General features: G+C 42.8%; 1 protein-coding gene and 2 pseudogenes across 3 annotated transcripts in view; 2 read left to right on the top strand and 1 right to left on the bottom strand.

Moving 5' to 3' along the window:
• Positions 1-9,834, bottom strand: part of LOC308418127 (serine/arginine-rich splicing factor 3-like) — an 84,826-nt pseudogene extending 74,992 nt beyond the window's left edge. Inside the window, exon 1 of the transcript in view lies at positions 9,704-9,834. The product of the transcript in view is annotated as a serine/arginine-rich splicing factor 3-like (transcript). The remainder of the gene's footprint in view (positions 1-9,703) is intronic.
• A 5,655-nt stretch (positions 9,835-15,489) lies between these two features.
• Positions 15,490-17,757, top strand: LOC308418131 (disintegrin and metalloproteinase domain-containing protein 21-like; the record flags this gene model as incomplete). Its single annotated transcript, XM_080913470.1, has 1 exon — positions 15,490-17,757. One exon carries the CDS (start codon positions 15,490-15,492, stop codon positions 17,755-17,757), a length of 2,268 nt encoding a protein of 755 aa, XP_080769596.1.
• Positions 17,758-24,947: 7,190 nt separating this feature from the next.
• On the top strand, positions 24,948-26,730 carry LOC308418137 (small ribosomal subunit protein eS8-like; annotated as a pseudogene). The gene is made up of 2 exons: positions 24,948-24,976; positions 26,132-26,730. The product of its transcript is annotated as a small ribosomal subunit protein eS8-like (transcript).
• The last annotated feature ends 1,165 nt before the right edge of the window (positions 26,731-27,895 follow it).

Below are 27,895 nucleotides of genomic sequence, written 5' to 3' on the forward strand. Positions count from 1 at the left end.
GGTCCTAGGGCTACGTCTTGTCTAGTGAGGGAAAACTTTGTGCACTAGGCAATTCATGTCTCCTGTACCATTTTAGTGTGTGATGATGCTGTTCAGTTTTATTTTTAAACAGAACTGGGCTAGGGACATTGATATTTCTCCATTTTAATACAGTCCCATGTGTCCTCTTTCTATTTATATTTCTCAAAAATGTTCAGAAAATTTTTTCTTATCTTCTGTAGTCTGGTATTTAATATTGTTACTCACTCTGGGCTCTGTTTAGACCCTCAGTATTTCTGTCAACATGGACATGGGGGCATCAGTGGGTAACACAGGTTATGTGAATACAGAGATACCATCCTTCAATTCTCCTTCCCAACTATGTGACAGATGTTCACACTTCAGCTGTCTCTGTCTGATCCTGAGTAGGAATGATCTCTGTGGGACTGGTCATCAAAATCACCAGGCATTCAGTGAAAGGAGACAGATTGGCCAGAGTAGCCATCCTAATTCAGGTGTCCAAAGGGGCACATGTGTGTTTGGACCATGGCTTTTGCCTGGGCCTCTATGCCAGGCACCTGTCTGAAGTCTGTGTCCACTCACCGTGACAGCCTCTGTCTGAACAGTCACTTGTGTACTTTTCATGGTTGTGTTTGATGTTGACACCGCAGTGCTGCTTCTGATGCCTATTCATGCAAACTTCACTCCCAGAGCAGACTGAGGACAGAGCAGGCAGAGCCTTTGTTCCTGGAAATGTGGGGCTGATGTCAGTTTGGGGCCCTATTGTGATGGTGTTTAAAGGGCTGTGTGGTGTCTGTTGCTTTTGTAGCATTTACTGGATGTCACAGGGTCCCACCTGGTATCAAGTGCCTATTGTCATGTAAGAGCTGGGTGATGCTGTCTGTATGTCATTTCTTCTTTCAAGGGTCTGCATTGGTGGAGAGTCATATGACAAGATGAAACTATATAGATGACTCACTGTACCCAATTAATATCAGATTATGGATACTCAGGTGCAGCTGGCTGTGTAGGTATGCATATACATATACATGCACATGCACACACACACACACACACACACACACACACACGAGTCAGTCAGGGAATGGGTTTGGGGGATGAGTTTTGGAGAGCAGTTTTCATTTCAACTGTTTCTTACAGTGGTAGCCCAAGATGTAACCATGGTGACAAAAACTTATCCAAATTTCTTCAGAGCTTCAGAGCCTTCTTGCTGAGTAGTGGGCATGGTTTGACCAGTGGGCAGAGCTTGTGTGAGCACTGAGTTGCTTCAGGGAGAGGTGTTTTCTCTTTCTTTTCTTTTTGTTATTAAAGACTGGAGTTTGCTGAGAACAATGGTTTTTGCTGATAAATCTACCACTGTGGTCGTTACCAGAGTAAGGGACACAGTGGTTTATTCCTTCACAAAAGCCCTACAAAGCTATATAGGGCTCTAGATCTGCAATAGTAAGGTCCAGTAGGGGAATAGGTACCAGAACAGAGTCTCAGTGCTCATCCTGAGTCGAGGGCCCCCCTTTCCCTTTCTGGGCTTCTGTCTCTTCAGACCTTATACAGGAAACAGGGTCTGGGGCTGCAACATGGCTGACTTCCCAACATCCCTTGGTCTTTCAATGTTTACATGGGTGCTGAGGAGGCCAGAGTGAGAACTACTGGATAGTTATGTCTTGGATGGCTTCCTCACCCACCTGCTCTCTTCCTTCCTCCTCATGGAGCTGTGGTGAAGTCTGTGGGGTGAAAGGAGCAAGGGCAGACACTGCAGGCTGTGTCAGTGGAAGCCACACTTAGTGCTTTTTCCTGTTAGTGCTTAGAGGCCTTTTCCTGTTTGAAGGCCTCCCCGACTCTGCAGAACTCTCCTAGAAGACTGTCCACCTACTTATGTAGACACGGAGCTGGCCGACCTTTGTTTCTGGAAATGTGGATCAGATCTCAGTTTGGGGACTCGGTGTCACGGTGCTGCAGGGGCTGTGTGGTGTCTGTTCCTCTACTGTAAGTCACAGGCTCATACTTAAAGTCACCTGCTTATAGTCATGGTGGTAATAGCTGGCTGATCCTCTCTTCATGTACCTTCTCTCTTCAAAATCAGCTCTGGTGGAGAGTCCTGAGCCAAAATGAAAGCGGACGGATGTCCTATGCCACCCAATTTATCAAGGACTTTGCATACTCAGGAGCAGCTGCATGCTTGGGTATCTGTACACAGTTACATGCACATGTGTGTGTACACACAGACACACAGACACACACATACCACATTGTGTTAGGCAATGGGCCTGGGGGATGACTTTTGGAGGGCATCTTTGGTTACAGCTTTTCCTACAGTGGTAGCCAGAGCAATACTCACTGTGACAATAATTTCTTGTTGAGTAATTGGTATACATGGGTAGGTTTCACATGTTAGGAGAGCTTGTATGAGCACTGAGTTGTTTCAGGGCAAGTTTTATTGTTTTTATTTTATTTCTTTCTTGCTTTTTATAAGAACAAGTTTTTGTGTTGTGGCCCTGTGCTGGACTCCAACTTAGAGATCTGCCCGCCTTTGCTTTCTGAGTGCTGGGATTAAATGCCTGTCCCACTATGCTCACATATGTTCTATGTATTGTGTATGTATGACACCGTGGCCCCTTTCACTAGTAGTGCTAAATGCAGTGACTCAGGCTGGCACAAATATCCCTTCACTGTGTGTCTACTTCCAGGTCCTGTATAGCATGTCCTCCTGAGGTAACACTGATGCTGTCAGTCTTCATCCCTCCACTTGGATGGGTTGGTTGAGTGGGCAAGGCTGGGAAATTCTTTAGGTTGTGACATTGTGCTTGTGTTTATGTATGCATGTGGATGTATATGTGTACATGTATTTTTGAGTGCATGTGTACATGATTGTATGTGTGCACACATGTATTTACTGTGTGTATGTGTGGTGTGTGTGAGTGCATGTGTGTTTGTGTGTCTGTGTTCATGCCCACAATTTCATATATATGTGTATGAGTGTTTGGATGCCTGTGCTTATCTTTGTGTGTGTTCACACATGTTCATGCACATGTGTATGTTTAAATGCATGTGGGTGCATGTGTAAGTGTGTGTAATCCTGGGCCATACCCTACTAAAGTTGTTCCAGTGCTCTTAGAAGGAAGAGTGAGAAATTGTTCTCTCCAGAATGAATGTGCTCACCCGAATAGCCTTGATCACCTTCTAGAATTTTCCTAGATAGGTTTCTTTATCATTGAGTGCCACCATGGAACTGAATACTCTAAATTTAATAGAAACTTTTTGGCCTATGGTCTCTTCCTTTTGGCTGAATTCGGTGTTCCCTGGGGCATATTTGACCTTATAGTGTGTGTGTGCGCAGGGATCCTACAACCTTGATTGTTTCTCTTTTGAGATCTGAAACTTTCTGTTCCCAGTAACGATGGCATGTTGGGTGGTGGCACTGCAGATGCCACCTGCCTGAGTCCACCATGGTACTGTTACAAAGGTTCTGACAGTATGGCTGGACCATAGCCTGGGACTCTCAATCCTAATTCCACTGGGCCTCCCTAGGTTTAAAGGTGTGACTCTAAGCCAATCTTCGGTTCAAACACACCCTCTCTGGGTAGCCAATGGTGTTCATCCAGGCCTTTTGGGACTGATATGTTCCACTGTGTTAGGTATTCCGCAGTGAGAGAGGCTCGTACAGAATTCTCTACATGTGGTCTTCCTGCAATGCTGTGATGACAGATAGAGAAGAACCCTCATCAGGGTAATTCTGTTTTTTTTTTTTTTTTTTTTTTTCTGTACTCAATCTATGCTAATATTTGTCCCATGACTCTAGGAAAGTTGGAATTTGAGACAGGTTACTGTCCTGTGACTAGCCCTATCCCAGGCATGCAGGAATGAAGGTATGGGTTCTTAGGGTCAGTTCATCAAAGATATAGGACCATCTGGTATGTGTTCCTAAGTGAGAAACTCACTATAACTTCCCAGTGACACAGTCAACACTACATGACACAGGTATGTCACGCCACTAGTTTTCTTAAAGGAGTCTCTGACATGAAAGTGAAGGGAAAACAAAGGAGAGTTCTGAGAACTATGGTTCTGGAAGGGACTGGTGAGGATAGAGATCCTCAGAGAGAAGCTAAATGGCCAAATATGATCACAACTGTAGTCAAGGCCTTCATTTAGTCTTCCAGAGTAGGGTAAGGCAGGGTCTTTGGATATGGGCTTTCGGTTCTGACCACTTACATTCTGCCTCTTAACATATCCATTATGACCCATAACAGACCCATTATGATCCATTAGATAGGTATAAACAAACAACCAAACACCCTCCCCCAACCAAAAGCTTTTCTCAGCTTATCGATAGGCTAGGAGATAATCCTGTACTTTGGATCTTGCACCAGGGTACAGGGAACTGCTTCCTGTAGTCTTTCCCAGATCTTGGTAGACCCTAACACAGGCTCCTTGTGGTCCACCATGTGATTGAAAGAACATGGCTTTGACTGTGACTGAGGTACTGTAGTCTTGAGGGTGCCAAGTAATGATGGCCAAATCAATGATTTACAAGAGGCTGTGGAAGGCTTTCCGAGTCAAACTTGGTGTGTTTCTTCAAATATTCTGAAATATCTCTCAGGCCCTTCATATTGAAAGGAGGCATTTGTCTAGGTGGAGAGCTGATTGGTTTTATTATGGTCCTACAAATTCTGAGTGAGAGGCCATTGGGATCTAATTTTAGGGTGCTTTGATGTCTCTTTGGTCAGTCAGAAATGCTGTTTGTGGGGTAGTATCCATTAATGGGCCTCAGAGGTCAAGATTCAGACTTTACCCTTAGGCATCAGCTCCTCTCGACTCACTGTTCAGAGCTGAAGAGTCTACAGGCACAATGGGTTTTTGTTGTTGGATGTACCACTGTGGTAGCTACCACCAGAGTAATAAACACAGTAGTAGATCCCGTCACAAAAAGTCTTGCCAAGAAAGGGCTCTAGTTCTGCAGAAATAAGGTCCAATGAGGATACAGGTCACAGTGCAGTCTCAGGAGCCAAGCTGTGTTGAGGTCCTACTTTTTTCTACTGCGATTTCATCTCTTCTAGAAGATCCTAGGCTGCAAGCAAGGTCTGGGGCTGCCACCAGGCTGACTTTCCAGTATCCCTTAGCCTTTCAGTGCCTGGATGGAGGCTGCTGAGGGAGGGGTAATAAGAATTATCAGAAAAATCTGTCTCTGGGTGACTTCCTGGCTGACATGCTGCCTTCCTTCCTCCTCTAGCAGGAGGTGCTGTGGTGATTCCTTGAGAGCTGGGTTGTAAGCTTGCTTGTGTAGGCTTCACCTTGGGCAGAACTTGTGTGAGCATTGAATAGTTCTGGGCTAGTTTTTTTTCTTTTTCTTTTCTTTTTGTTTCTTTTTTAAAATATTGGTTTTTCTTGATGTGGCCCTGGCTGTGCTGACCTTTAACTTAGAGTTCTACCTGCTTTTGCCTTGTGAAAGCTGTATTAAATGCATGTGCCAACGTGCCCAGTTCTCTTTCATGTGTAATGTATGTATAACACTGTGGCCCCATCCAATAGTATAGTTCACTACAGTGTTTCAGGTTGGCACAAATTCCCCTCCACTCCGTGTCTACTTCTAGGCCCCATTATACTAGGGCCCCCTGGGGTAACATTAATAGTATCAGTCTTCATTCTTCAATGTGGCTAGGTTGGTTTGAGTGGGCAAGGCTGGTAGGTTCTTTCTGGTTGTGACATTATGTGTATGTGTGTATGTGTGAATGTGGGTATATGTGTGTGTGTGCGTGTGTGTTTGTGTATGTGTGTATATAACTGTGGGTAATCCTAGATCATGCCATAATTTGGTTGCTCCATTCCTCTTATCATGAAGAGTGAGGAATTGATCTCTCCAGGATGTATTTGGTCACATCAATAGTCTCAATCATCTAAAGTTGTCCTCAATAAGTTTCTTTATTAGAGTGTCACCATGGTACATGGTACTGAGTACCCCAAAAGCTAGCAGAAAATTTTCTGTGAATAGTGGTGAGTGGCCCCTCTGGGGGTCTTCTTTCTTTTGGTTCTTCTTAGGTAGAGGAGGGGGAAAAGTTTTGAGCTGGCTAGGACTTTGTCTCAGGAGATATAGTGGTAAATCTTTGTCTTATGAGATATTTTGGATTGCCATACAATAATAAAAAGTTTACTTATCTAAGTTATTATGCTACTGTAGTTGACCTGCCTTCTGTGTTCCTCTGAGGCCAGAAACTGCAGTCTAGGGCACTTAGCACCTCATCCTAAAACAGCAGGAGGTAAGTAGAGGATTGCTTGCTACAGCCTTTTTGTTTTGTCCAGATGCCTCTTGCTTGTTGGGCTAGGGACAAGTTTGGAACAATAAACTTCTATTGAACCAGGAGAAGAGAATAATGCTTGCAGAAGAAAAAATATTTATGGAAGAAAATATGCCTAAACTTACATATGTTCATATACAGGTTAACACACTAATTATATTGAATGGAAATTAATACATTAATCAGCACACACACACACACACACACACACACACACACACACACATTGCATATGCATATGGAGCAAAAGACCAAGTGCTAGTGCAGAAAGAACTCACTCATTCTGGAATTCTGGATGAAAAAAATGAGCTCCAATCTTTAGTACATAGAAAAAACATCTTCTACCATTTTAATTCTAAGTGAATTAAACCCAAGTTTAATAAAAAGGTTTTGTTCCTTTCAATAAGACTAAGCCTGCCTACTTATTAAGAAAGGACCGGTTCTCTCCCATGGTAAGAAAAAGCCTGCCTGCTCCTTCTGCTCTCTTCAGCTTCTTCTTTTCGTCCTCTTTCCCTCTGCATTCTGCACATTGCTCCCTTAGTTTTTTTTATGTTTCCTCTAATTTCTAAGTTATTCTACTCTGCACTCTGCTTCTAATTTTGCTCTCTCCCCCTGCTCTGAAATCACAATGCCCTTATACTCAATGCCTTTTCTCCCAATGCTATGCCTATTCTTCTAAGTTCCTCTTGAGTTCAGTTCCATCTAAAAGGTGTTTTTTTCAAGATCAACTTGAATCAGATAACAAGATGGCACGAGGCAAACACAAGAACCTAAGCATCATAAAACAAGACAACATGACAACATCAGAACTTAGTTCTCCCACCAGAGCAAGTAGTGGATATCCCACCATACCCAACACCCCCTAAGATTTGGACTTAAAATCATACATCAAGTTGATCATAGAGGACCTTGAAAAGCACATGAATAACTAACTCCCTTAAAGAAATACAGAAGATCACAGGTACATAAGTAGAACCTTGCAGAGAATTACAGAAAAACACGAGCAAACAGGTGAGTAAATTGAAAAAAAAAAAAAAGCTTTCCAGGATCTAAAAACAGAAATAGAAACAATCGGGAATCACAAAGGGAGACAACCCTGAACATAGATAACCTAGGAAAGAGATCAGAAGTCATTCACACAAGATAAGCGATGGAAGAATCTCAGGGGCAGAAGATACCACAGAAAACACTGACACAACAGAGAAAATGCAAAAATCAGAAAGTTTTTAAGCTGAACCATCTAAGATATCCAGGACACAAATAGAATACCAAACCTAAGAATCATAGGTGTAGAAAAGAGCAAGGGCTCTCAACTAAAAGGCTCACTAAATATCTTCAACAAAATTATAGAAGAAAACTTCTCTAAAATAAAGAAAGGGAGAACCATGAACATACAAGAAGCCTACAGGACTCCAAATAGATTGGACCAGGAAAAAATTCCTCATGACACATAATAGTCAAAACACCAAGTGTTTAAAACAAAGAAAGCATATTAAAAGCAACAGAGAAAAGGTCAAGTAACATATAAAGGCAGACCAATCAGAATTACACTATATTTCTCATCAGAAACTATAAAAGCTAGAAGATCCTTGACAGACACCATAAAGACACTAAAAGAACACAAGTGCCAGCCCAGGTTACTATAGCCAACAAATCTATCAATTACCATAGATGGAGAAACCAAGATATTCCAGGATAGAACTGATTTTACACAGTGTCTGTCCATAAATCCAGCTCTACAAATGATTATAGATGGAAAACTCCAACACAAGGAGGAAAAATAAACCTTAAGAAAAGAAATAAATTAATCTTCTTGCAACAAACTCAGAAGAGAAGCACACAAACATAATTCTACCTCTAACAACAAAATTAACAGGAAACAGCAATCATTAATCCTTAATATCTCTTAACATTAATGGACTCAATTCCTCAATAAAAAGGCATAGACTATGAGACTGGATATTTAAACAAAATCCAGCACATTGTTGCATACAGGAAACTCATTTCAGCAATAAAGACACTGCCTCAGAGTAAAAGACTGGGAAAAATTTTCCAAGCAAACAGTCCCAGGAAACAGACTGGAGTAGCCATTCTATACATCGAATAAAATAGATTTTTTAGCAAAAGTTATCTAAAAGGATAAGGAATGACAGTTTTTACTCAACAAAGGAAAAATCTATCAAGATGAACTCTCAATCCTGAACATCTATGCTCCAATACAAGGGAACTCACATTCATAAAAGAAACTCTACTAAAGTTCACAGAATATTGCACCACAACACAATAATTATGGGAGACTTCAACACTCCACTCTCATAAATGGACAGATCACGGAAGAAGAAACTGAATAGAGACATGGTAAAACTAACAGAAGTTATGAGCCAAATGGATTTAACAGACATCTATAAAACATTTCATCTTAATACAAAAGAATATACCTTCCTCTCAGCACCTCACAGTACCTTCTCCAAAACTGACCATATAGTCAACCCCAAAAAAGGCCTAAACAGATACAAAAAGATTGAAATAATCCCACGCATTCTATCAGATCACCAATCAGAAACGTTGTGTGTAAGGTTGTATCCATTAATGGGCCTCAGGGTACAAGACTCAGGGACAGGGCCTCAGGTGCCAGCTCTTCTCCTCTCATTGTTTTGAGCTAAGGAGTCTGCAGGGCACACCACTGTTTTTGTTCCCAGACACACCACTGTGGTCACTATCACTGTAGTACCCAACACAGCAGTAGATCCCTTCACTAAAAGTCCTGCCAAGTGAGGGCTCTGGTTCTGCAGGATTAGGGTCCAGTGGAGACATGGAAGTAATGCAAACTCTCCACGGCCATCCTGAGGTCAGGGTTTGCTTTTCCCCTCCTATTCTTCTATTTTCTTCAGGAAGGTCCTAGGCAGGAAGCAGGTCCTGGGGCTGCCTCAAGGCTGACCCCAACACCGCTTGTTCTCTCAGTGCCTGGATGGAGGCTGCTGAGGGAGCTGTGATAAGAACCACTGGAAAGGTCTGTCTCTGGGTGACTTCCTGAAGGACATGCTGCTTTCCTTTCTTTTGGGAGGCAGTGAAGTGAAGCCTTAGGAACCTTCAGTGTGGGCTCAGGTGAGCAAGGGCAGAAGCTGCAGACTGTGTGCGCAGAAGCCAGGCTTTGTGCTTTAAGGCATGGCTGCCCTTTCCTCTTTGAAAGCCTCATAGACTATGAAGATCTTTCTAGAAGACTGGCCGTCTCCTTATGCGTCTGCTGCTCTGTCTCCTATTCTCTGCTCTTTACAAGTTCTTGTTCTTCACTTCAGGGGCTCTTGTGTGGTGTCATGATGGTTGCTTCCTAACCCTCTTCTCTCTAGTGCTTGTCTGTTTCTGGTGGTTACCTTGGCATTTCCCACAGCCTGGCAGTGAAGGCCTGCCCCTCTCACCACGGGTAGTCACACTTTCTCTTCTCATTTCCACAGTGAATTTTGCTTGTTGGGAGTTTGAGGGAGAGGGAAACCTGCTGAGCAGTTTTCTCTTTGACTTGGTCCTTTCTGTTCTCATCATTGAACTGCATGTTCTGTGTGATGCTCTACGCTCACAGTTCTTTATCTTCCCAGTTTGTTTGTTCTCCCTCCAGGGTCACTTATTCTATTTCCTGTTGTGGGCTGTTACAGCACTGCTGCTCTATTTTTATGCAGAGGATTCTGGGACGTATATGGAGTTTAGTGCTGCTGGACACTGCTTTCAGTGTGCCCAGGAGCACTGTCGGGTTGTTCTGGCCGAGCTCTGTCTTTGCTTTCCTGTCAGTGCCATGCTGCTTGCTGCTTCTGAGCTCTACATTATAGAGAACTTCTGCAGGTCTGCCTTTCAGTCCATTTTCCCGATTCTCTGCATTTATGTCTACATTAGCGTTTAACATTCCTATTCCCATGTGATGAGTGTGGACTGGAATTGCAGCTGAGTGGTAGAGTATCACCTGCATAAACATGCCCTTGAACTCAATATTCGGCAGAGCAACAGTCACACAAGGTAGGTCCCAGGATCAGGTGCTACATATATGTTATAAATGCAAAGTAGGTATGTAAATCATATGTCCCACACATGCCCAATTGACCCCCTTCTATAACGTGCAGAGTCTCATGCTAGTCATACACATCATGGAAGCCTTTGCATTGCTGTGATTTTCTTGCTAATTATCACTGTTTGCTTGTAAGGTGGTGACACCCACAGCTTCCCCTTTGTGCTTGCAGCACTGGAGGTTTTTTGGCCTGTCTTTCTATATCACCCCATGTAGGATGATGTCATTATGCAGCAAGGTGTGTCCAGGATAAGTGAAGCCTGTCATTGGATGAGAAGAAAGAGTAGGTGGGGGCAAAGTCTAGGAAGGAGGGAGGAAGAGAAGAAGCTTCGAAAATCTAGGGAGACAGAGGAGGAGGGAGAAAGGGAAGGAGCTGGAAGCCAACATGTTGGAGGATGTAAATATTCTTCTCTATGCATAAATACAGGTTGTTATGAGTATTTTGGTTTGTTTTGAATGTGGCAACTTAATTGTGTTCAAAAGAAAGTGTAGTGGTGGGACGCACAAAGACCACCGTGGAATTGAGCTGTGTGTGTACCATGTGTGGTCACAACCCGCCTAGGCAGTAGTGCGTGAGACAGTGGGAGACAGCTGGAAGTGGGCAGCTGGCAGACTGTGTGGTAGGAAAGCAGCTGGGGCCAGCCGGCTCAGTGGCCAGCGGCTCCACAGGGATACATGCGAAGTGAGAATGTCCAGGAACTGGTAGCCTCCAGTCCCTATATGAGACACCTCAGCTCAGTGGCTATTTGGCAGCTCCCCTCTTTTGATGTCATTTAAGGGTTCTTGTGCTGCCATGTTTTGGGGGTGGGTGGGATCAGTGCCCACGCCACTGTTAAAATAGTTAAAACTCACTTCGCAATGATCTTACTGTGATACAATCTCCTGATCCCCCCAAGTAACCCATCCCCATCAATGGTGCTGTCTTCGGGTACACTGTGTGGCTTAGGCATTTACACTGCAGCAGAGATGCTTTGGTTCCTGATGCTTTGGTCTGGAACTTAGAATGAGCCAGAGCTGCCTGAGTCAGACCTGTGGAAGGGGCTCCTGGGTGGTCCTGGGCTACATCTTGTTCTAGTGAGGGAACACTTTGTGCACTAGGGAAACTCATGTCTGGTGTACTACTTTGGTGTCTGAAGCTACTCTTGAGTATATTTTTTCTGTTTTCTTCAATCTGGTATTTAATACTGGTCATCACTCTGGGGCTGTGTTTAGTGTCTCAGTATTTCTCCCAACTTGGACTTTGGGGCACGTGTGACTGACACAGGCTAAGTGAATACAGAGATATCAGCTTTTAATTTTCCTCTCCCACTGTTGGCCAGATTGTTACACATTTGCCTCTTTCCGGTCCTGAGTAGGCAAGGTCCCCGTGAGACGGATGGTCAGAATCACCAGCCATTTCCTGTCCTGACAGTTCTGGAGAGACTTTCATTTCTGTTGCTGGGGAGAGATGGGAAGTCTCTCCTTAGGCCCCTCTAACACACTACTAACTCACCTGTGTTTTCTCGCTTTGGTTCATGGGCTTTCCTTTCCTCTGGGGCTGGCTTGCTCATATAGGGCACAAGCTCCTTCAGGGCTCACTCTAGAAATTTTGGTGGCATCACTGCTGATCTTAAGACAGGCTCAGAGCGGTCAGGAGGCCCTGTGTGGGTAGCTGGAGGATCCTCACTGTACACCTCTATTTCTATTCTCTTCCTGCTTTCCCAGTCTAGGGCTGCTGAGTGGCCCCAGACACCTGGCACCAGTGACTAGTTTTAGAATATACATTTCTTTTTTTTAAGACTTGAGACCTTCATAGACGCCTAGATGTTTTGGAGTCTTTCGTGCATTTTGCCCACTGTAATGGTTTCATGATCTTCCCCCATTTAAAAGTAGTGCTGGGGGCTTGTCATGGCTGACACTAGGATTCTGCCCTCTTGTGGAGAGCCAGGGATACAGATCTTCCCTCCTGATGTAGCTCTGTGACAGGGAGTATGAGGTTCATAAAGATGCCCTAAGATGTAGGAGACATAGACGCCCCAGGAGGAAGTTCATAATTGGAAGCCACTTTAACAAGATAACTCAAGATTGGGGGTTGGGTATTATCTAGGTAGCTCTCTGTGTCACACAGTCAGATTTTAGCATCTGGGATGTTCTGGAAAACGGTATAAGGCACAGCTTCATATTTAAGTTGTGTTATAATTTGGTCGTTTCTGTGAAGGAACCTGGAGAGAGTTTACGTGCCGAGAGAGGGCATGAGCTGGGCAAATGGGCAGCGCTTCTCAGGTATCACCGAGAAAGGGCCCGGAGGGCGATAACGGCACCGGTTGTGCTTTGCTGTGGGGAGAAGAGAGGCTGAGGCACAATCAGAACCTTCCTGCTGCCTGCATCTGCAGACTGCTGGGCCCTGTGTGAGTGAGTACAGCCAGGAACGGGGCCCAGCGGAGGCTGTGCGCTTGGTCCGCCCTGCTGAGTCCGTCAGTCAAGGGCTGCTGCTTCTGCTTATTTCTGCCTTTCTGAGCACTGACCAGAGGTTTTTATTCTTCACTTCGCCTGGCTAGAAAACGAGACAGCTTCTGTGATCCCAGAGGTGCCCTGGGAAACCCAAGGTTAGAGCAGGAAGATGCTTCAACAGTCCCATGGGAGTGACTGGGACATGTTATTGGCTTTATTTAAGTGGCTTGTTGGGAATAATGAATGTGTCAAATTTCGTCTTATGACAGACACTACAGCACATGTGGCCCTCTAAGGTGAGTGAATTTAAGATTCTTGAGGTTGCACTGTTGGAAACGGGGGCGTGGGGGAATTTAGAGAAGGAGGGTGCTTGGAGTGAGGTGAGATGCCTCAGCTTCTGCTTGTCTACCCTTCCTCTGTTGTCTGCAAACAGAGGGAAAGATAAGCAAAGTATCTGCTGAAGGTAGATTGATTCGGGATGATAGCTTAGCAGACAGCTCTTTACAGGAAGGGGTTTGTAGCTATGAAGGCAGCGCCAGAATCACCGAGAGGACATCCGGTGTGGGGGACCAGAGCCTAGGTGGGGCAGTGGAAGATGAGGGTGCCAAGATGGAGGTCTTTCTAAACATACTTAGCAGAGAATTTGAAACCTTTGAATGTGTTCAGAGGAAGCTGGAAATGGGCCAGTTCAAGGTTTTAGTCAGTACTGAGACCTTGAAACCATCATGAAAATTCCAGATCATAGTCCCGTCATTTTCACCGGCATTTACATTTATTTTTATCCTCATCCCTTTGTGATACGTGAACAGCTGTGTGGGGGTTATCAGAGGTCAGGGATTGGGACACAGGTATGGGAAGACTGCGCGTTCTTTCTTTGTCTCTCTGTCTCTGTCTCACTCCCTCTCTCTCCCTCTCCCTTCTCTCTTTCTCCCTCTTCCTTTTCTCACCCCCCCACCTCTCTCTGCCTGATTTTTAACCACCTGTACCTGAAAGTCCACTTGGCTGTGTGGGGCCAGTTTTCTGAATCTGGCTAGGCAGGCTATGCGAAGATATCTGGCCAGCAGGAGGCATCTGAGATTAGTGTTGTAATCAGTGCTGGAGTCCTGATGTCTCCCTTTGCAATCTGACTCCACAGGGTTCTGTCCTATGGTGGCTAGAGAGGCTGGCCCTGGAACTCCCTAGTTGTTTAGAAGCCCCATCTATGCCCTTCACTTTAGTCATAAAATCTCCTTGTGCTTGGCGTTGTCCTATGTCCATGAGGAGATGGGAGAGCCTCAGAGTGATGAAAAGGGGGTCATGAGTCTTGAGAAACCTTTTCCAAACTGTGGTATAAGCCCATGTTCCCAAGTTAGTTACCAGTAATAGAGCACATGACCCCTCTCACCCTAATTAATGAGAAGGCATTTATCTCCTCTTTCTATAACCAGATAGGGACATAGCCACTTCCTCTCTTCCCCAGAACTTCCTGCGGCTATCAGGTGCAGTAATGCTAGTGACCACAAGGTGGCACCAGAGTCTTATTCATGAGGCTTCTGAGGGCAAGCAGGAAAAAGCTGTTTTGGGAGTTGAGAATTTACAATATGATCGATCCCAGTAGTCCTACAGAGCTTTCCCCTGTACAGTTAGATGAGATACATACATTTGAGAGGAAGTAAATTGATCACCCTCCACCCCCATTTTTTTTCTTCCATCATATAAAATACCTGCTGCCGGGCAACCTATCTTTGTGGCTGCAGACTTTGATCGCAGGTCTGAGCCAGGGCTTGTCACAGACTCTGTGGTGATACCAGTCTTTTACCCACTTTCATCAGTAAGCTCCTTGAAGAAAACTCAGAGGTTGCTTTTCCTTCCACAAAGATAAGATACACGAAAACACTGTTGACGAATCTGGACAAATATGTGTGGCATACTTTTTAGACTTTCATAGCGACAGAGTCTGCTGGTCGGCCTGAAGAAATCTCAATGGCTAGGACAGAAACCTACTAAAGGTTGGACGGGGACAGGCAGCTCGGACTCAGACAGGGTCAGAGATAAAGGATGTTCACAAGGGATAGGATTTTTAAAAATTCTAGATTTCAGAGGTATCCAGATAGAATTCTCAGGTCTCATAATATTGGAGAAACACCAACTCAATATTAACATGCAGAAATCCCCAAACTTTCAAGAAAAATTCAAAAAAGATAAAAACCATTTGTGAATAGTTTAACTAAAACTCGAGTAAAATATGGTCAGAAAAAAAACCCACCCCATTTATAGTTAAAAGGCAAATATTGACAGTATTTACTTCTAACTTCCAAAACCAAACCAAACAAACCAACCAACCAACCATGAGAAACATAAGCCCCCCTCAAAAAAATTGACTCCTGGAAACAGACCCAGAGTAACACTGGGAACCAAATGCATTCAATTAACTAAAACTGTGGAAATGGTATTTTTGTATTTCAAAACACAAAAGGAAGGACTGAGCCTCTCAGAGAGACACTCCTGCTTCTTCTGACTTTTTTTGCTCAGGTACATTTATAGACATCCCTTTCTGACCCCTTTAACCTCAACCTCAGCTACCACATTCGGACCCAACTCCTGCCACTCCCAGTGACTGTTACCTCACTCAAGTTGTCTGGGTAACCACTAGGGTTGGGAGCCTGAGGAGGTTCTTTGTTCTCTGTCAGCACTTTCTAGACCAGGCAGTGGGCACAGCGGAAAGACACGGCTTCACCTAGGATGTTATCTCTGACCTGGGGCATGAAGCTAGTGGAAAGATCTGTGGTCCCCAGGGTCCTCCTCTTGCTGTTTGCACTCTGGCTGCTCCTCTCGGCTCCAGTCTGGTGTTCTCAAGGCCGGCCCACTTGGCGTTACATCTCGTCAGAGGTGGTTATTCCTCGGAAGGAGTTCTACCACAGCAAAGGATATCAGGCACAAGGACGACTCTCCTATAGCTTTCGCTTCAGGGGCCAGAGGCATGTCATCCACCTTCGAAGAAAGACACTTATTTGGCCCAGACACTTGCTGCTGACAACTCAAGATGACCAAGGAGCCTTACAAATGGATTACCCCTTTTTCCCTGTAGACTGTTACTATGTTGGCTACTTGGAGGAGGTCCCTCAATCCATGGTCACTGTGGATACTTGTTATGGGGGCCTGGAAGGGTTCATGCAGTTGGATGACCTGGCCTATGAAATCAAGCCCCTCAATGATTCACGGAGGTTTGAACACCTTGTTTCTCAGATAGCAGCTGAGTCGGATGTGACAAAGCCTGTGAACACATGGGAGCACTTGGGGCACAATGCAGGTCCTCCTTTCTCCACAACGGAATATGCCGACGGAGCTCCCAGAATGTCTAGTAGAAACTACGCCTCACATCCGGCTGCGATAAAAGGCCAATTTCAAGCATCTCATTCTTTGTTTAGAGACACTGGTGGTGAGATTGCTGATACGACCAAGTATTTGTTTCAACTCCTCAGTTTAACAGACAGTTTTCTGCTCAGTATTCATATGAGGTACTATGTCTTTCTCTTAACCGTGTTTAATAATAACGACCCCTTTTCAGAAGACTTTAGAGTGCCTGGAGGGTCTATTTATAATTACTATGTGCAAGTCTTTTATTCTACACTGAAGCCTGATGCAGCCACCTTAATTAACTCACTGTCGCCTACAGAAAGAAGCTTTCACCCAGTTGAAAGGAGTGTGTGCTCTGCCTCAGCCCTCACGATTGTTGGTAAGAATAATCGACATATTGTATTTGTAGCTGTTGCAATAACCAATCGTGTTGGAAGGACTTTAGGTTTAAAACCTGATGACGAGAAGTACTGTATCTGCCAGAGAAGGGCCGCCTGCATTATGTTCGACAATCCCATAATCACAGATGCTTTCAGCAACTGTTCCCTTGTGGAGATAAACCAAATACTCAATACCCCCAATACGATGCAATGCCTTTTCTATGACCGTCATGTTTATTATAACACATCGTACACCTATAAATTCTGTGGAAACTTCAAAATAGACAGCAATGAACAGTGTGACTGTGGCTCACATAAGGCCTGCTACGCAGACTCCTGCTGCGGCAGCAACTGCAAGCTGACACCCGGGAGCATCTGTGATAAAGAATTATGCTGTGCGAACTGCACCTACAGCCCTTCTGGGACGCTGTGCAGAACCATTGAGAACATATGTGATCTTCCAGAGTACTGTGACGGGAAAACGTACCATTGCCCAGATAACACTTACCTGCAAGATGGGACCCCGTGCTCAGAAGAGGGGTACTGCTACAAAGGCAACTGCACCGATCGCAACGTTCAGTGCAAGGAAATCTTTGGTGCGAGTGCCAAGAGTGCTAATAATAAATGCTATGAAATCAACAAGCAAAGGTTTCGATTCGGGCATTGTAGCAGAGCAGAAGAAAGCATCCTGTTCAACCCTTGCAGCGAGGAAGATAAGATGTGTGGAAGGCTGCAGTGTACCAACGTCACCAGTCTTCCGCAGTTGCAGGAACACGTTTCGTTCCATCAATCGGTGATCTCTGGGTTCACCTGCTTTGGGCTTGATGAACATCGTGGCACAGAAGCAACAGATGCTGGGATGGTGAAACTTGGCTCGATATGCTCCGAAAATAAGTTCTGCTTGAAGTGGGGATCTTGCACTGGAACTTTATCTCAGTTGGATTATGACTGTGTCCCAGAAAAATGCAATTTTAGAGGAGTGTGTAATAATAAACGAAATTGCCACTGCCATTTAGGTTGGGCACCTCCGCAATGCCAGTATGAGGGACCTAGTGGGAGCATAGATAGTGGGTCCCCTCCAAGTGAAAGGCGCAGAATAAAACAGAACCAAGAACCAGTGGTGTACTTAAGAATTGTCTTCGGCCGCATTTATTTCGTCTTTATCTCGGTGCTCTTTGGAATTGCCAGCCGTGTAGGAGTTAAGAAGATTTTTAGGTTTGAAGACTTGCAAGCTGCTTTAAGACGAACAGCCCCCAAGCCACAGGAAAAATGAGCTACCCCACTCGCCCCTGTAAAATAAAAAAAATGTAAAAAAAAAAAAAAAAGAAAGAAAGAAAAAAAAACTTGAATGTCAGCAGGGGACAAGGTAGAGCTCCACTACACAGTTCTGGAGGGCCTTCGTTTATACCGTGGGGACATAGGAGGTGTTGGATTTGGATGCCACCTGACATTGGTGGGTTCCTGATGCTCACACTGGAATAAATCTTTCAAAACTGCAGACTGGTACTTTTGATTCTGTACTTTAGATAAGTCATTAGAAACGGTGCTGAATTTGCTTTCCTGGTAGCCAGAGGAGCCCTTAAGCCACCACTGGGTCCTAGCCTTAAGCCACTGGTCTCAGGATTAATGAAAGTTTGTCTTCACCTGTTTTTACCATATTTATGATATGATATCTTTATAAAACCTAGTTACTGAACACTAAGATGTTCCTACATCTTTATCAGTTTTTTTCAGTGGTCTCCTCTCCCGTAGCTTGTGATGGGATTTTCAGAACCATTGCTTAGAGGAATGAATGAAGACAGACTTAGGGCTTAGAAAGCATTATGGAAGCATGGAAGTATCACCTTATTTGAAGCCAGAGAACATCACCATTAACAAAGTCATGGCTCACTAAATATACTACTCACAACCATATGGAAAGAGCCTTTCTAGCGCTCCACGGACAGGGCACAACAGCAAACCCAGTCTGGGAGTCTTGTGGAGGAAGATTCTGAGTGTACTGAACAGAGAGCCTGTCATCAGTGTACCCTGAATCTGGATATGACCTTTATATATACCTTACCATATATAAAAGCAGGTAAGCCCACAGATAACTGATTGATGGATGAAACATGTATGTTCCTGCAAGTGTGGAAGACTGGTGACATTGGTACACTGCAACCTTCTACACATCATCATACACACACACACACACACACACACACATATACATACATATATACATATACATATATATACATACATACACATATGTAACCTTCTACACATCATCATACACACACACACACATACATACATATATACATATACATATATATACATACATACACATATGTACATGTGTAATATATATATGTGTATATGTATATATATATTTATATTATACAATCTGTAGTACATGTCAGGCAATTGTGTTTAAAACTATTTTTTCCTGAAATCCTGAAGGAGTTTGGGGAAAGGGCTGTTCTGTTAATATGCTCAATTAACTTTTATCTACATAGTTTTCTGAACCCAAATAACCTTCCTTAGATCATTTGCTCTAGTGGTATATAAAAGTCCACTGAAAATGAAGTACAGTTGTGCACAGTGTTTGATTGTAGTCTGCCTCCTTTCTCCACCGTTCATCCTCAGGTTTTTCTCTAGCATTGACAAGAGGTAATTCACACCCCACTACTTTCAGAATCTGGTGCACACCATAGTGACTGTTTCCCATGATCCTGTACTCCCTAACAATTCTTAACCTCTGCAAGAAAGTTCTGGCAACATAAAGCTATCACTGTCACCAAACAAGGAGTATAAAGCAGAGAAGTGGGATTGACTTTTTTGATGTGAATATGGACTTTTCTGGTCAGGTTGCTAGTCTGGAATTCATCCCTCTGGAGGCCCTGAGACTCACTAAATGGTTTTTAAACCAGACCTAAGGTTCACTGTAGGGCTCTCAGGAGAGTGCACCACCACAAAAGCCCTTAGTGTTCCTCGTTTTCCCCGTGTGTGTGTGTGTGTGTGTGTGTGTGTGTGTGTGTGTGTGTGCGCGCGAGCGAGTGAATCAGAAAATCACCCAGTTTCTTAGCCCAGAGTGGTCTGTATTGGTTCCTATACACCATTACCTGCACCGTGTTGATGTGGTCTTTAACAGGGTCTGAAGGTTAAAAGCAAAGGTAAAACAACCAGGGGTCCTAACAGGGTAGAAACCAAGGTGGTCAACCATGGGGAGGAATTAAACCATGATTCAAACTGCCTTGTGTAGCTTCCTTTTCTCTTCTTTTAGCTAGACCTTCCTGGACCATGTTATCCTTCATTACTGAATGATCCATATAAAAGCAACATCCTCCCAGAGTGGCACATAGCCCTCCTTGTTGTGAGAACAGTAAGTCTCCTCTGTGCTGGAGGACCACGTCAGCTAAGTGTGTGGGGACCTAGGTCTAGCCCATGTATGTTCTTTAGTTGGTGCCTCAATTTCTGGGTCCAGGTTAATTGATTCTCTTGGTCTTCTAGTGGCATTCCTATTCCCTTCAGGGCCCTCAATCCTTCCTCCATCACTTCCTTTAAGAGTCTCTGAGCACCGTGCAATGCTTGTCTATGAGTTTCTGCATCTGTTTCAGTCAGCAGCTGTCTGGAGCTTCTCAGAGGACAGTCAGGTTAGGTTCCTGTCTGCAAGTGTAAGAGAATATCATTGGTAACGTTAGGGATTGGTGCTTACCCATGGGATGTTTCAATTTCTTTGTTTCTAACTGATTAATTTCTACACTGATTTTATTTCCTGCCTTATACTATTTGGTTTGCTCGCCTTTTCTTCACCCCTGAGTCTTCGGGTGTACTTTTAAATGGCTGGAGTCAGAACTTCCTAATTTTGTTACAGATGCACTTGGTGCTATGAACTTTCCTCCGAGTACTGCTTTCATTGTATTCCCCAAATTTGAGTATGTTGTACCTTCATTTTTATTGAATTCTAGAAAGCATTTAGAATTTCTTTATTTTTCCTTCAGAGATCATTGAGTAGAGATTTGTTCAATTTCCATGAGAGTGTAGCCTTTTTGTATTTTCTGTTGTTGAAGCCTAGCTTTAATCCACAATGGTCTGATAGGATACAAGGCATTATTTCAATTTTTTTTTGTATCTGTTCAGTTTTGTTTTGTAATCAACTATATGGTCAATTTTGGAGAAGGTTCCATGAGGTGTTGAGAAGATTGTATTTTGTGTGTGTGTGTGTGTGTGTGTGTGTGTGTGTGTGTTTCGGTAAAATGTTCTATAAATACTTATTAGGTCCATGTGACAGGCATAATGTCTGTTAGTTTTATTATTTCTCTGTTTAGTTTTAGTTTTCTGTGATAATGACCTATTGCTTGGTGAATGTGTGAGTGAGGTTTAATTCGTGATTTAAGCTCTAGCATTTTTTTTACAATTGTGTTTGCCCTGTATTTGTGGTATAAATTTTCATAATTGAGATATCATCTTGGTAGATTTTTTTCTTTGATGAGTATAAAGTGTCCTTTTCTGCTTTTTATTAATTTTGATGAAAGTCTATTTTATTGGACATTAGAATGGCTACTCTAGCTTGCTTCTTGGGTCTTGCTTCTTGTTTGGAATTATTTTTTCAGCCGTTCACTCTGAAGTAATCTATATCTTTTTTGCAGAGATGTTTTTCTTGTATGCAGCAGAATGATGGGTCCTGTTTTCACATCTATCCTGTTAGCCTGTGTCTTTTTATTGGGGAATTAAGCTCATTGATGTTAATAGATATTAATGACCAGTGATTTTTAATTCTTATTTTGATGTTGATGGTGTTAGTGCATGTGTGTGTGTGTGTGTGAGTGTGTGTGTGTGTGAATGTGTGTGTGTGAGTGTGTGTGTGTGAGTGTGTGTGTGTGTGAGTGAGTGTGTGAGTGTGTGTGTGAGTGTTTGTGTGTGAGTGTGTGTGTGAAAGAGAGAGAGAGAGGGAGAGAGAGGGAGGGAGGGAGGGAGGGAGGGAGGGAGGGAGGGAGAGAGAGAGAGAGAGAGAGAGAGAGAGAGAGAGAGAGAGAGAGAGAGAGAGAGAGAGAGCGCTTCCTTTTTTGTTTTTGCTGGTATGGAATCACTTATTTCCTTCCTTTTCTTGGGTTTATTTATCCTCCTTGGGTTGCAGTTTTCCATTTAGTATTTTATGTAGGGCTAGATTTGTGGATGCATACTGTTTAAAAAATTTCTTGAAATATCTTGTTTTCTTAATTTATGATTATTAAGAGTTTTTCTGGTCATATTAGTCTAGGTTATCATCTTTTTAAAAAAAATAGGTTGCAAGATATCTGAACATGTCCTTCTAGCTTTTAGAGTTTCTGTTGAGATTCTGGTATAATTCTGATTGATCTGCCTTCTTATGTTACTTGGCTTTTTCCTCTTGCAGCTTTTAATATTCTTTCTTTGTTCTGTAGATTTCGTGTTTTGATTATTATGTAGTAGGAGGACTTTCTTTGCTGGCCCATCTAATTTGTGTTCTGTAAGCTTGTTTATAGGCATCACTTTCTTTAGGTTGGGGAAGTTCTCTTCTATGATTTTGTTGAAAATATTTTATGGTTTTCAGAGCTTGGCCTGTTCACATTCTTTTAATCCTATAATTCTTGGGTCAGGCCTTTTCATTGTATTCCAGATTTTTTGGATACATTATGGAAGGAATTTTTTGGATTTACATTTTTTTTTACTGATGTATCAATTTCTTCTATTGTATCTATTCCAATTCTTTTTGTTGTATTCTATTGGTTATGCTTGTGTCTGATCTGTTTACTTTCTTAGGTTTTCCATATCCAGGATTCCCTAAGTTTATGCATGTGTTTTTTTAATGATTCTATTTCCATTTTCGGGTCTTGCACAGTTTTATTTATTTCCTTCGCCCGTTTAATTTTATTTTCTACAAGTCTTTAGTGGATTTATTCATTTCATTTTCAAGTCTTCTATCATTCTTTTGAGATTGAATTTGAGGTCATTTTTCTGCATTTCAGTTGGTTTAGGATATTTGGGGCTTGACGCAGTAGGACAGCTGTGTTCTGACAGTGTCATGCCTCCCTGGCTTTTATTGATTGTGTTCTTTGTTGGGTCCTTAGCCATCTGGATGTCCCTGGATGTTCCTGTTGTAGCAGGTATTGGGAAGGAGCCTAAACTAGATGATACTTATATTAGAGGTCTCTTGTAGGTATATTTAAGATGAACAATGGGACTCAGTGGATGGTGAAAGTTTCCCTACAGTTGGGTGTACCACTGTATAGTTCTGGCTCCGCAAGTTTTTATGGTTCCTGATCAGGAGGTCTGATGTAGATGGGCAGAGACTTCCTAGGTGATGAAGGTCTGAGGGGGAAGGCAGGCCTCCCATGGAAGCCGAGTGTGCCCCAGAAGACTCAGAAAGTAGCGGGAATGAGTGCTGGGAAGGAATCTTATCTTTGTGATTTCATATCTGCAAGTGTGATGAAGGGGGTGGGAAGGTGCCAAGCAGTCGAGGTTCAGGGGAAAGGTAGGCCACTTAGGGAAGACTATGCCCCACAGGACTCTGTGGGTAGGAGGAAATGCATCTTAATATTTTAAATTGCAAGTATAAACCCTGTTTATTAGAATGGGAATTGGGAAGACTTAATTTTTTAAAGAGAGCTATACGTTTTTTTCTTTCATGTCATAACATTTTATAAGCCAAAGAAATCACTTAGAAAAAAGAATAATGGCCAAAATTGAGGGGAAAGGGAATATAAAAGAAGGTTTCGATTACTGTAACTGAATTCTGGAATGACTAGACAGTGGTGTGTGTGTGTTTTGAAAACTTTGATTTCAGTTTTGTCTGAAACCAGCTCGGTCAAACAACAGGATTCCTATGGCAGGAGCAAGAATTGAAAGAGAAAAGAGACAGTCACAACTGTAACATGGCTTTGGCCAGATCAGAGGCTGAAGAGAAGCCTTTTTTATTCAGTCCTCTTTAAACCACTTTAATTACATGCAGAAAGATAACACCAGTTCTGAGCCAGGAAACAAGCAAATTAACAATCAAACATCCTGTAAACATCTTTCTGGAGGCCACATGTGAAGATCAGCTACAAGAGGGGATTCCAAGAAACAAAGAGACTGCCACACCTACATCTGCTGAGCCTGAGCTACAAGTGTAAATGTCCTGCCTGAGCTACAATTCTAAGTGTTCTGCCCTGAGATTAAAATGCAAATGTCTTAATCCCGGGCCAGTTTACTGATTCTAAGACCAGAGTCAGATTCCTACCTTGATCAGCTTCTGATTGTCCATGGTGATGTAAAAAGTTCCCCACTGCCAATTGTTCAGTGGTGCCAAAATGCTCTCCACACATTTTAAAAATGAAATCATTGTGTTGAATTTTTCTCTGCTCAGTTTCAGGATATATAGAATTGATGATCATTTATTGATTCTTTAGTTGGAAAAAAAAAATCTCAAAATGCAAGACCCAGAGTTTATTTCCCAGCATATAGAGTATGACCGACTATATTCAAAAGGTTATGATTTGAGCCTAAGATTTTCTTCTATTCCTGAAACCAAACCAATTCAACCAAACAACCACAGGTCATATTCTCAGGGAACAAAATTTAAAACTAACTCTTGGTTCTGTAAGTTAGTGTAACAATAAGATATTAACTACTTAATGTCTGCCTACAAGCAAATCAACATTTTTGAGACTCTAGAATGAATCGCACTCTCATTAGAGGCAAACAAGTGTACAGCAGAGCCTAAGGGGTTCATCTCCATTTTTCTCTCTGACTTCCTGAGTCACTCTTATTTTTTATTCATCATACCAAGCTTTCTTTTTTTCTCAGGAACATGAAAAGGAAGATACGATTGTGCATGAAAATTGAAAAATTTATAAAGTACGCCTCTTTGGGTCTATATAGAGAACAGATGAAACAATTTTCAAAAGACTGATGGCAACACATGCTTAGCATGCAGGCCATTTTATCCCAAATTTCACCATGGACAAGCCAGGACCCTAACTAATCTCACAGAGAGATCATTTTAAATCTGCTAACAGTATCTACTTCTATCATCTGGCTGTTCTAAACAGGTGAAGATGGCATAGTTCATGTCTCATAAGTGAGAAAGATCAGGGAAATTTCAGCTCTCCGACTTAGTTCTAACAGGAAACAAGAAATTTGCTCAGGAATTTCAGCAGAACGCTTACTGCTCATTTCACACATGGATACTCTGCACATAGATAATTTTAGATTTATCAGAGCCTCTGCATCTTTCCCCCCTTTTTAATGTCCTCATTCTGACTTACTGAGGCACAATCTAGCTTCTTTAAAGAGTACTTGTGAGGATCTGACACCAGAGTCCTTGGACCAGACTAAAGACTCATTGCAATGAACATTTGCAAGTAAAGAAGAGTGGACAACAGGGCATATTGTATACACTGCAACACACTACAGCTTCTATAAAGATGCTTTGTCTTATTTTTGTTTTTATTTACTTTTGAGGGTGATGTTGCAAGGATGGAGGGTAGGTACAAAGGGATAGGATGGTAAGTGGGATTGGGGTGATGGCCTGCAACTGTTTGTATTTTGATGCTAATTCCACTTCCCCAGGAAGTGCTGCCTAGTCTCCTACTCAGAACTTCACCAGAACCTTCCCAGTTTAATGTGCTAAATAAAGGTGAGAGCTGGTGATTGGGCAGGGGAAGGGAGGTGGAGAGAGAGGTCAGGGGTGAGGAAAAGGGAAGAGACAAAGAACCAAGATGGAGGTTGAGAAGGATGAATTGGATCTAGGAGGACTTAACTGGCATTAGGTAGCTATGAACGCTGCAAGGATATTATAGGTCTTATATCTCATATAGAGGGGCAGTTTGTATCTTTGTCTATTTGATGCAATCTTATTGTGTCAAGGGTTTGTGGGTTGAGAGTTTGATGTATAAACCCGTATGAAGAGCTATCAGACAATAGAGTCATATTTGTGCTGGGCGGGGTAGTAATTTTACTTGGGTTGAGGCAGAACTCTAAACAATGTCTGGCTGTGGGTTTCCACACTGCTGTATCTATTCTACCTCAGGAGGAAGCTTCTTTGATGATGAATGAATGAGGCACTGATCTCTGAATATAGAAGAATGTCATTATTTTTTCTTTTTAGACCAGGGTTTCTAGCTTATCTAGTCTCTTTGTCTTGGTCAGCCAGGCAGTGTTGTATATGGGTTTCTCCTCATGGAATGGGTCTTGAGTCAAAATCAGACATTGGTTGAGCATCCCTACAAGTTCTGTACCATTACTGCTCTAGCATGTTGGCAGGTTAGATTCTAAGGCAGTGGTTTTGCAGCTGGGTTGGTGGTTAGCATTTGCATTTCTCTTATGGTAGCCTTCCCTCACTGAAGACACTAGGATGTAGAGGGTGAAGGTTCCATGTAGGCAACACTTCATCTTCTCCATGCTCAATGAGTTGTACGGGTGTTGTTCTCAGTGATGGGCCCAGCTGTCAGTTCTCAGAGAGCAATCTTGTAAACAGCCTGGATTTTTTGGGAATCGCCATGGGTCCGCTTTGGCCATCAATTCGATTGACTGCATCCTAGTCTTGTTACTGAAACCCTCATTTGTTAACAAAATATGTCTGGTTGGAACTTAGACTTTTTTATTGTTAGATTTCACTAGAATCATATATTTTAAGAAGTCTTTAGGCTTCCTCTTTCCAGTCAGCGCCGAGCGATAGGCATCTCTCGGGACAACTGGCACAAGCATGCGTAAGAGAAAACCCTGTCACAAGAAGCACAAGTATGAGTTGGGACGGCCTGCTGCCAACAGTATGATTGGCCCTTACCACATACACACAGTCTGAGTTCAAGGACGCAGTAAGAAGTACTGTGCCCTGAGATTGGAAATGGGGAACTTTTCCTGGGGCTCTGAGTGCTGTACTTGCAAAATGAAGATCACTGATGATTTCTATAATGCATCCAATAACATGCTTGTCCGCACCAAGACCCTGGTGTGCTCACTGACCGCACACTGTACTGACAGTGGTACAAGTTCCACTTGGGCCGCAAGAGGGGGGCCAAGATGACTCCTGAGGAAGAAGAGATTTTAAACCAAAAACGATCAAGGAAAATTCAAAAGAAATATGATGAAAGGAGAAAGAATGCCAAGATCAGCAGTCTTCCAGACGAGCAGTTCCAGCAGGTCGGGCTTCTAGCCTGTATTGCCTCAGGACCAGGCCAGTGCGGCCAAGCAGATGGCTACATTGTGGAAAGAGTTGGAGCTCTTTCTGTAGAAGATCAAAGCCCGGAAAGGCAAATAAGCCATCATTTGCAGCTCCTGTAATAAAGGCGTTTGCTGTTCTGTAAAAAAAGTAAAAAGAAATATTGCACTAGGTTTCCATACCATCTTTCTTTTTTTTTTTTAAACGACTTTATTTTGCAAAACAAAGATAAATGTAAAGATTTTAAACATTTTTGCTTAAAATTATACATTTTTGTCAGTACTGTTTTTTCAGACATTAAAATAAATTTTATATAAAACCATGTGAATATGTTTTTTAGTCAGTACTTGATTTTTTTCAAGGGCTTGACAGTATGCATTGAAAACGTACTAGTTACAATAAGCGTAAAGTACATGCAAAACAAAACGCAACATGGAAATAGTCAAAGTCTTCTTGTTTTGTGAATATATGTATATTTTTTGTTTTCTTTATATCTTGGACTTCATACAGTCTGTGAGTTGTTTCTGGGGGAGTGCAAGCCTCTGGGGTTAGCATCCCACTATCAGTGACTGCATATTATGTCTGTTCTTTTGTGACTGGGTTATCTCACTCAGGATGATCTTCTCTAGATGCAGCCATTTTCTTAAGAATTTGGTTAAGTCATTGTTTCTGGTGGCTGAGTAGTATTCCATTGTGTATATGTACCACAATTTTTGTATCCATTCATCTTCTGAAGGACATCTGGGTTCCTTCCAGCTTCTGGCTATTATAAATAGAGCCGCTATGAACATTGTGGTGCATATATCTTTGTTGTGTATTAAAGTGTCTCTAGGGTATATGCCCAGAAGTGGAATAGCTGGGTCTTCAGGTAGTACTATATCCAATTTTCTGAGGTATCGCCAGACAGATTTCCAGAGTGGTTGTATTAGCTTGCAACCCCACCAACAGTGGAGAAGTGTTCCTCTTTCTCCGCAGCCTCGCCAGCATCTGCTGTCATCTGAGTTTTGGATCTTGGCCAATCTGACTGGTGTGAGGTGGAATCTTAGGGTTGTTTTGATTTGCATTTCCCTGATGGCTAAGGATGTCGAGCACTTCCTCAGATGTTCTTCGGCCATTCGGTGTTCCTCAACTGAAAATGATTTGTTTAGCTCTGTACCCCATTTTTTAATAGGGTTATTTGTTTCTCTGGTGTCTAGCTTTTTGAGTTCCTTGTACACCTTGGATATTAGGCCTCTATCTGATGTGGTGTTGGTAAAGATCTTTT

This window comes from Micromys minutus (genome assembly GCF_963924665.1).
Source record: "Micromys minutus genome assembly, chromosome: 1".
Lineage (NCBI taxonomy): Eukaryota > Metazoa > Chordata > Mammalia > Rodentia > Muridae > Micromys > Micromys minutus.